A 10,346-nucleotide genomic window follows, 5' to 3' on the forward strand; every position below is an offset into this window, starting at 1 on the left:
GCCGCTGCCGCCGGGGAGGGCCGCCCGCTGCCGCCCAGCATGTCCGGTAAGGCCGCCCCGCGCCCCCGGGGCTGCTCCGACAGCGGGGCCGGGCGGGGGGGTCGGGCCCGCCGGGTGCCGGGGGGGGGGCAGGGCTGGGGGCGGGGGGGGGAGCCCGGCGCCGCTCGCCCCCCGGCGCCCATCCCCGTGGCTCCCGGGCGGGGAGGCGCTGCCAGCGCAGCCCCCCGCCCCGCACCGTGCCCCCTCCCCGGGCGGCCCTTGGCCCGCAGCACCCCGCCCGCCTGTCGCCCCGCTGCCGCCCGGCAGCTCGCCCCGGCCACCCCGCGGCTCGCCCGCAGCGCCCCCCGCCCTGCCCCTGCCCCCCCAGCCCGAGGGGCTGCCGGCAGCCCGCCCCCCCGGGGGTGTGCCCGCGCCTCGCCCCCGCCGGCCCCCGGCCCGGCCCCTGCGCACGGCGGAGCCGGGGGCGCTGCGCGAACCCCCGCCCGCAGGAGGGGCTGCCGGGTGTCCCTGGCACCGTCACCCTCCCCCCGTTTTCTCCATCTTTGTCGAATAGAGACAAAAACCCGGGGGATGAACGACATCCCCCCACACACACCCCCCCCCGCCGCCCAGAGCAGCAACCCCCCCCTGGGCGGCCCCGGCTCAGCCCGCGGGGACCCCAGCCCCGTGGGGCATGTCCGGGGGGCACGGCAGGGCGAGGGGGGGCACGGGGTGGGCACACAGGAGGCTGAGGGTGGGCACGGGGGGGGCACACGGCAGGGCGAGGGGGGGCACAGGGGGGGCACACAGGAGGCTGAGGGTGGGCACAGGGGGGGCACACGGCAGGGCGAGGGGGGGGCACGGGGGGGGCACACAGGAGGCTGAGGGTGGGTGCACGGCGGGGCACGGGTGGGCGCACGGGAGGGCGAGGATGCTGCGCACCCCCCGGCAGTGGGGAGGGGTCCCCCCCCAGGGGAGGGCAGTGCCCGCAGTGGGGCGGGGGGGGTTCTGAGCTGTGCGGGGCAGGGACCTGCCCACCAGCCGCGGGGGTTGGGGGCTGCCCCCCGGGGGCTGGGGGCTGCCTGGAAGGATGGGCCGGCGCTGCGTTCTGGGGGATCTGCTACTGGCTGAAAACAGCAGCAGAGAGTCAGGGCAGGAACAGAACGGGCCGAGGCTTTAAGGATTTTACCGGGATCACCAAGTGGAAGTGATTTCCCAGGACAGGTCCCTCATCAGGCAGCGAGGGAGGGCTGCTAATTGCCTTTGGCTGGATTAAAGGCAACGTAAATGCTTATTTGAAATAGATGGGAGTTGTACAGAGCCAGCACAATACAGGGATCATCCAGGCTTTGCAAGAAGTGATTCATGGAAGTGGTGGTGTTTATTTGTGTTTTGTTTAGCCCTCTGAGTAACTGCCCACGTGTTTCCATTGTTGTATTCCTGGCGTTCACCTGCCAGGTGAAGTGCTTCCCACATTTATTTTCAGGTCCTAAGAGTGGCAGATATGATAGGAATTTAGATAAATTCAATGGTAGCACCAGATGTGGCTCGGTGTTAGGAGGGCTGGGGGGTGGGTAGGGGGGAGAAGGAGATAGAAAAGCATAGAATGTGTGTGGCTACTAAATATAATTCACACCAGCTTTCTCATAAATGTCTGCTTGTCACAGGTTTGAGTAACTGGCATTAGAGGGCTACGTAAACTGTGATTACAAGTGACTTAACAGTGACCAGTGAAACATGTTAACTTTGGACACTCTGTGTGGAGCGTGCCTGAAAACGTGCTGGGCTTGCTGTATCCTCTGAAAGCCTCCCACCTTGTAAAGTGTTTTTCCACACATTCTTTCAGGAAAGCCTAAGGTGTATCAAGGTGTTCGAGTAAAGATCACAGTGAAGGAGTTACTGCAGCAGAGAAGAGCACGACAAGCAGCAACCGGTCCAGCGGTAAGTAAAACTCTTTCGGTGTGTGCTTTGTCTCTTTTCTCTCGGTCTTTTTTTTTTTTTTTTGCCAAAACTGTAATCTCTGGGCCAAGGAGGCTGCCCAGGTCGGAGCGTGGCAGGTTGCTGAGGATGGGGGAGAAGAACATTTGTGCAGGGTGACAGCAGTAGTGATGGCCTGAGCCAGCAGCGCAGGGAGCAGGCAGAGCTGGTACTCCAGGAACGCAGTTCGCTCAGGGCTGGAAGGCCCACGCCAACAAATTTCAGTCCAACTTACAGTTAGCCCAGCATCTCCAGTATCATTGTGCTGGATGAGCAAGGCAGGCGGTGATCACCGGCTCCCATTTAAAAGGTGGCCTGGTGGTGCTGAGGCATGCACCGTGCTGTTCCGCAGCATCATGCCCAGGGCACACCTTTGCTCCAGCCTGTGCAGCTTGGAGGAGCAACCAGTGCACAGCTCTGCCACGCTAAACCTCCCCTAACCTCCCCCTTTTCCACAAGTCTCAGCCCCCCAGGAAGCTGCTTTCACCCACCCCCGCCCCTGGATGCTCTCCCTTGTCCAGTTGGATCAGGCAGGACACGGAGGCACCAGAGGTGACATGCACCAGCAGCTCCTGGGCACTGGAGAGGGTTTGGGAAATGGGGACTTGGCAACAGCCAGAGATTCTGGCTGGCAGAAAGGAAGAAGACAAGGGGTGGGCAAAGACCCCTTAAGCGGGGCTCCATCCTGCTCCGATAGGGCTCCATCCTGCTCCGATAGGGCTCCTCAGCATAACATTCAAGTGTGCTTGACTGAATTCAGGTCTCCAGCATTTTTCAGTATCACCTGGGCAGCGCCCAGCCCCGCGTCCTCTAGAGGAGGGGATGGAGATCTGTGCGTGTGTGTCCACACATGTGTACGCTCTCTCTCTTTCTCACTCGCTCCTCCAGTCTTTGTAGGAGTCCTGTGGCTCCAGCCACTCCAGGGATTTGCATAAAGAAGCTGGTAAATCATTACTTCTTCCTGGTTCATGACAGCTTCGGATGGTTTTCAGATTTCATCTCCCACCTCCTGCGCCGCGTTGCCGCTGATGGCACACAAAGCTGGTCAGCCTGGGAGCCAGGGGCGGAGTGGCCTGGGTGAGCAGGGCACAGACTGCGGGGCTTTGGCACTGCTGGGTCGCTCCTCGCCCCCAGCCCTAGTGGAAATAGCCTGGGGGGCTCCTGGGGGCTGCCGGTCTCTTCCCACAGGGAGTTCAGGCAGCGCTCCGTTTGCCCAAGCAGGAAAAAGTGGGACGTGGCAGTGCAGGATACCTGTGTGATCCGCAGGAGGCACGAGTTGTCCTGGAGGGTTCCCAGGGGTCGTGCTGGTGGGATGCGTTGCCTCCGTGCACTGGAAAAAGCTGAACCGAAAACTTCTGCTGCCAGTGGCAGGGCTGGGTCTGCCTTGTCCCGCGCCTGCAGCCAGCGAGGAGAGGGGCAGCCCAACAGCCCCACAGGCTCCGGCAGCCCCGAGCAGCTGCTCTTTAATGAATTAAATGCACAGGGAGGCGTTAAGGTGGTGTTGCTAGAGAAATGAGCCACTGACTCGAGGGCATTTTGAATTAAGTTGAAGTGGAAGCCTGCGTGAATTAAAAATGAGGGAAAAAACCCACCCCCAGTATTTGTATTTGCAGAGTAAAATCCTAGTCCATGACAATGAGCATCAAAACTCCCGTTGCTTTTGGGGTGGATTTCTCCCCTCCAGCAGGTCAGGTTCCTGGAACAGATTGATCTGTCCGCTTCAGCTTCCAGCAGCACTTAGAAAATGTGACGATCCGTTTTCGCAGGGGCACGTAGCTGCGGTGGAGCGGGGAGCAGCGTCAGAGCTGGCCCTCAGATGGCATCAGCGCCGAGCACGGTGACCCAGTCTGATGCCCAGCCATGGGGATACCTGCAAGTGTTTTAGTCATGTTTCAAGAGTTATCACTACAATTTGTTAATTACTCATTCCTAATTGTGTGTATCCCTACAAATTCTTGGGCATCCCTTCACTGTGGAATTCACAGTCCTAGAAATGAAGGCAGCCACATCTTTCGAAGTTGCTTTCCAAGGCAGCCACATCTCTGCTGAATTAATTAATTAATGATGTGGTTGGAATCAAGGACTTTACACCAGGTTGGTGGTGTGCTCCTCCAGTGCTGTTACAGGCTCAGGGAAAAATCATGTTATGCACATTCATCTTGTTCTGTCAGTACTAGGGAAGTTTTCCGTGTCACAGCCGTGAGGTAAATCAGGTTTACATAAAGAGGTTGAAGCAAAATCTCGACTCACCTCAGCATGCAGAAAAACGCTCCCATATGTTACAGTATCTACAATTCCTCTTCTTCCCTTCTCTTTGGCCAGGTTCCTTGGGGCAGCAGCAGCATCCAGTTCTCGGAGTCTGTATCACCTCCTCACCCAGGTTGGTACAAAGCCCATCCACACGTCCCTTCCCACCCCCACTTCCCAGTTTTTCCCACAGCCCTTGGTTGAGGCAGGCACTACCAGGTACCGGGCAATACAGCCGAGCAGCACCTGCAAGCGGCCCGTGACACACGGGTGAGCGTGCTGGGCGGCCAGCAGGGCACATATTACCTGTTCAGGAGCACGCTCACGTGCTCTCGTGTGTGCAGTTTATTTTTCCCCCAGCAAGGAGCGAGTGTCCCATCAGGAAGGGATGTGCATCCCCTAGGGAATGACACTGCTGGCATCACCGTCTCCAGGCTGCCTGCGGGTCTGGCTGGAGCGGGAGGGTCAGGTCACCCCGGAGCACCTTGCTGAGCTCCCACAGAGGTGGCTGTTCTCACTCTCCTGGCAACGTCCATAGCAGTGGGGAGTGTCAGGTTTGCAGCAAGCTAGAGTTTCTTCCTCCTCTCTGGGAACATCTAAGGAAAGGGGAAAGAGGCGGGGATAATAGCACTTTGGACTCACAGATCCTTCAGTTATTCTGCAGCCAAAGCAGACAGACCTAAAAGGTTAGGCAGGTGTGAATATATACATTGTACGGACAAGGAAACTATTAAATCACCAATATTTGGGAATGAATTTCCTTATGTTAATAAAGAAATGTGAGACATACCAAAGCTTTTTCAGGCTGGAAAGTCTCTGTTTATGTATTTTGGGTGCTTCTCGCTCCCTCCCCACACCCCGCTGAACGCTGCCACCTTGAACCCGCAAAGGATTGGGGCTCGGGGTGACTCTGCCCACGGGCAGTGCCATCGCCTGCAGACCTGTGCCCCTCCACGGGGACAGGGCTTTGCTTGTAGCCATATGTGAACACAGCGTGGAAAGACAGTCATCCTGAGCAGTCAGCTCCACCGTGAGCTCCCACGGCCCCGCGAGCGTGCGGCCATACAGCGGGGTCGGACCCCGCAGCCGTCCAGGAACTCGCGCTTTTGCCAGGAACTCTCTGTGGATGCGATGCCACGTTATCACTGATGCGCTCCATTTCATCTGCTTAGAAATTTGTCTCCTGTCTGGCTGTTTTGAGGGTAAAAGAGCAAATTATTCTTCTGCTATCCCCTCCTTCCTGCAGATGTAGCTACGCTGCATCTGGAGAATGGGTGAGACAAGGACGCGAGCCATCTGCCGAGCTGAAACATGAATCAGCGCGTGGCAGCTTCTGGGTCTGTTACAGTTGACACTTTCAGGGAAGCCAGAGGGTCAAGAGCCTGCGGGAGTTTCCGTCTGGATCCCTGTCCAAAATAGCTGGAGCCAGAAGAGTTTCCAGCAGTATTTAAAAAGCTTTGGAGCTTTCCAGGGACTGGAGTTCCCCGCGTTACTTGCATGCTTTTCAACATCCTCCTCCTGGTGTCTGCTTCCCTAGAAAATTCACCTTGAGCTTGAAGGGCCATTTTCTTTGTCTAAATCCATAGGGTCTACCGAACGTATGGGCGTACTGAAACCTGGCCTGGGGTGACACCTGCCCTTTATGGAGACAGATTCTGAATAACCTGCTGCTGTCTGGTTTACCTTCTCTCCTAGCACCTTTTGATGCAGAACCCATCTCTTCTGTTCCCAACTATTGCCCATCGTGGCAGCTTTCAAATTGCCTCTCCTGCGAAGAAAGCCCTAGCTACCTGGAGCAGCTGGTGGATTCCTGTCTGCAGGCAGACGCGTCCTTAGACCCAGCCTTCGGTGCTTTCCAGCCATCCTCACACTACACGCCAGACACCTTCCAGCCGGTCCCGCTGTGCTTCAGCCAGAGCCTGGTAAGCGTTGTGTGCCGGGGGGCAGCCAGGGGGGCGCACAGGGGGAGGGTGGGGAAGGCGGCTGCATCCCGGGGCAGAACAGCAGCAAGCTGAGTCGGGAATGCGGCTGCTTTTAGGGGCACGGGGTAGAGCCACAGCATCGCAGGCTGCTCGTCCGGATGGTTTCCCATCGGGAGCAGGGAACGGGGAACGTCCCTTCTACAGATCCTGTAGATCTTTTGGGAAGAACAGCCCCGTTCCCGCTAGCAGTTGTCTCGCTCGTAGGGAAGCTCCCCAACGCCTCTTGGCTCCAAGCCTCCAAGGGCCAAACCCCCTCCCTGTGCAGCCGGACCCTCGTGAGAAAACGGCACAGAAATCCCGACTGCTGCCCGCTTTTCCCCAAATGACACCCTGAAACCCTGTCCTGGTGGTTATTGGTTTGTTTTTTTTTCCTTTCAAACTCCAGGCTGCCGGATCCCCCAGCCCAGCCGACCTGCCCAGCCCACTCAGCTACAGCTGCTCCCCTCCCCAGCTCTCTCCCCTCACCCCGCTGACCCCCAGCCCACCTTCTCTGGACACCAAGACCTGGGACTACCCGGCGGAGGAGTGGTCCTGCCATGCCCCCTCCCCATACCCCCCCCCAGCCTGCTGCTGCACAGCCTGCGGCGCCCAGCCCCACGGGGACAGCAGGGTCCCGCAGTGCTGCCCCTGCCCCAGCGCGGGCTGCCCGGACTGCCTGCCGCCCGCCGCCGACGGCTTCTTCCGAAGGGATAGGAGCTGCGACATCTGCTATAGCTAATGGGGGCTGTGGTTTTACACATCCACTGTAGCCAAACCAGATTAATTGCCCATGAACTATGCAAAGCTGCGCTGCCTAACGCAGCCCGTTTTGTTCCTCACTACTCACACGTTTTCTACACGACGCTGTCACTACATTAGTCCTCCTGGCTTTTGTGGGCAGGGGTGTTTTGTTGTTTGGTGGTGGTGGTTTGGGGGGTTTTGGGTTTTTCCTGTTTGTTTTCGCTGTTGTTGTCCTTAAAAGAAATCCTGAGGTGCCTGACCAAACACATGTCATTAAGCCAGCTTTTTTTGATACAAATAAATAATTTGGTACGCGTGCTGAGGCCCCGTCATTCCTCATGTGCTAAACGTCGGTGCTTTTCCCTTCTGCTGGTGGCCCAGGATCCCTGTTGTCACAGCGGTGAGGGACTCTCAGCAGCCTATACAAGGAGCAGTTAGCAGGGTGGATGGTCTCGCTGGTCCTTTCCAGCAGATAAAAGGTCTGGATGTGTCTCAGCACCCAGCCCACCCCCCCGGAGCAGGCTGTGCTGTGCAGCTCCCGCGCCGAGGCGGATCGGCACTCAGCCCCTGCCTCTGCCCGCGCTGCCGCGACCATATTCCCTTGTGCTTCCCGCAGGGAAGGAAAACCGCTGTTTTCCGTGCCAGCCCAGGGCTGAGTCTGTGGGTCAGGTGCCAGCAGGGCCCCTCAGGCCTCTGCAGAGGTTGGATCCAGCGCCAAACACCTTTGGCTGCTGCTCAGCAGCAGCTCCCCCGTGCAGGCAGCCCCGGTGGGAAGCTGATGCCGGCGGCAGCGCTTCGTACAGCTGGGCTGAGATCAGGTTTTCTGCACCTTTTGGTATAAACTGAACAGCAGCTACATTTTTATATATATATAACTATAAATGGGAAAATTGTCATACCTGAGCATTCCCTGTTTCTTGCACAAACCCCGACCTTTCTAAGGCTGTGTCTCACGTCCTGTTAACGGTGCGTGGTGAGGCAGGCTGCCAAGGCACCAGCTCCTCGGTGAGCACCCAGACGGGAAAGAAAGAAGCACCTCTCCATGTTAAGCCCAACACAGATGAAAATACTGACTACACCTGTGGAGGCAAATAAATCATCTAACTGGCTGCATGCTGCTCCTCCAGACACTTCCACAGTTAACTGAGAAGCTTTCCTCTCCCCGGAGCTAAATCACCTGTTTGGCCGAGGATGCAACAGACACACATATCTGGGGGGCAAATAGGGAGGTTTTCTTCATTCTACCAAAAAAACCCAACTAATATTTCCTCACCCTGTGAAATCTATGAAGAACTAAGAGTAACATTTTTTTAATAAGACTCTAAGGCCAGTCATTTCAACCTTCTATCCCTGCCTTCATCAGTAAACAGAGCTGTCACCTCCCATGCAGAACTCCAGGGTTCTCTTCACTTTCAGTTCTACATGAGCTAAAAATGGCATTTTTTTTCATGTCCAGTCCATGTCCCTGGGCAGGATGTTTCATTTTTGCCATGCTAGACAAGGAGATTACAGAGAGAACCGATCCAGTTCCTTTACCTTATGTAAGGTAGCAGCTTTTTTTCCAAAACTTGCTTTAAAATACTTTGACAACTTTAAATTATACCTTCCCCTCTCCCCTGCTGTTACCCGGTTAATTAATCTCCGAGCTGGCCCAAGTGATGAACGCATCAGGTCACGGAAAGCTTAGAAACAGGAGCCAGCAGCCGCTCCCTTGCTGCAGTTGGGGTGTGATCACCCCTGCGCAGACACTGTACCAGGGGTCGGCTTGGCAGCGCTGGGGGGGTGCTTCAGCCCCCGGGTGTTGACTCAGGACACTGGATTCATTGCTCCTGCTGCCCCAGCCCTCAGCCCGCTCGGTGCCAGCTGCGCCTGCCTGCCGCCGGGCAGCCGCACGCCAAAGCCCGTCACCTGCATGGCAGAGCCACGAGGAGATAAGGCTGGGGGAAGATATTTGAGGCTTCTAGTGGAACGGGGGTGACCACATCCTCCCCACGGGCTGGCAGAGGAAAGAGCACGTGGAAAAGGTCAGTTGCAGCAAGGGGAGCGTTCATCTTCACACGTCTTACAGCGAGGTGAGCAGCGAGCTGCTCCGCACAGCAGTGCCAGCAAGGAGGGCAAGTGGTACATTCACAGCTCCCGTGTAGCAGGTGATGCTGTCCTCCATCCCTTGCAGCCTCTTCCCAACGCTGTTTGTCCTGCAATCCCCCGTGCCAGGCACTGGAAGCACGTTTTGGATGCCGTTCACCAGCTCCATGTCAGTGACATACCCAGTGTCACTGTGGTGTCAGCTCCAGGTGACATACCCAGTGCAAGTAAAAGCTTGCTGGCTGTTGACACAAGGAAGGGAAAAAACCCCGGAGAGGAGGGCTATTCAAAGGTTATTGTGCATTTTCTGGCTGAGGAACACATTCTTCCCCCCCTTTATTCCTCCCCACCTCAAAAAAAAAAAAAAAAAAAAAAAAGAGGAGGGGGGGCATTAAAGGGAAGTAGCTTGGGTCGTATCTCCAACAGAGCTGGCACAGCACGACTGCTGGCATGTCATCAGTCCCTGCCAGCTGAAGTCCTGCCAGGCCACATAAACACGTGGTCACACAAAAGCGAGGATCACCCCATGCTTACAAAAGCCACAAATAACTCCAGCAGTGACCTGCAGTTACAGGGAAAATAAAGGGTTCTTATTTTCAGGTTCTTTACCAGTTGCGCAGAGTTTTGGATCAAAAAGTTTTCCTTGCCAACCAACCGGTGACTTTTCTAAGGTGCCACATCAGAACATTTATTTGGTGATAACAAACCTTTGTTACCAGCCACTTATCCAAAGCCAGAGGTAGGAAGAGATAAACTGTGTAAATAAAGGGGGATCACACGCTGCCAGTGCTGCTATGGTTATAAAAGGTACATTTCCCCTGAAACAGGCATAAAAAAATTGAGAGGTTGTGAACTAAGACGCTGCTCAAATCAATAAAATTCACCAGAAGACAACACCGAGGCCACCTTTGAGCCTTCAAAAGGATTTTCTCCATACACAGGCCAGGAACTGGGTGGCATGACTGGGAAAGGTGCTTCACGTGTGGGGAAGAGCAGCCTCCAGCTGCCCTGTGGATCCAGCCCGAAGGCGACAGCAATGACAGCAACGACGTGTGGGTTGTGGTGGCTTCGGAGCAGGTCCCTGAGGTTGAGCTTTGGGAAGCCCAACACCTACGTGCCTGCGGAGAGGACCGGTCCTCTGCGGGCTGGTCATGGCTTCTTCCCTCAGATCTCAGCTCTCAGCTCTGAGGAGCAGGCTGCCAGGGTGATGCTCTGAATGACGCCCATCCCTCCCTCCCCAGACCACTGTTTCCCCCGATATTCTGGAGGCGGTGGTGTTTGCAGTCACTGGTGGCGTTGCTCTGCATTAAACATCCAACAGCAGGCAGACAAAACAAGAGAGACATAACTCTAAAC

The 10,346-nt window shown here is 56.5% G+C and overlaps 1 protein-coding gene across 1 annotated transcript; it reads left to right on the forward strand.

Annotated features, from left to right (window-relative positions):
• Nucleotides 1–1,800: 1,800 nt before the first annotated feature.
• On the forward strand, nucleotides 1,801–10,300 carry POU2AF3 (POU class 2 homeobox associating factor 3; the record flags this gene model as incomplete). The annotated part of the gene is made up of 3 exons (XM_055695903.1): nucleotides 1,801–2,072; nucleotides 5,837–6,125; nucleotides 10,232–10,300. Coding segments are annotated over 3 exons (630 nt in total), but the record flags the coding sequence as incomplete, so codon positions are not given.
• Between the last annotated feature and the right edge of the window lie 46 nt (nucleotides 10,301–10,346).

This window comes from Falco cherrug, chromosome 17 (genome assembly GCF_023634085.1).
Source record: "Falco cherrug isolate bFalChe1 chromosome 17, bFalChe1.pri, whole genome shotgun sequence".
Taxonomy (NCBI): Eukaryota; Metazoa; Chordata; class Aves; order Falconiformes; family Falconidae; genus Falco; species Falco cherrug.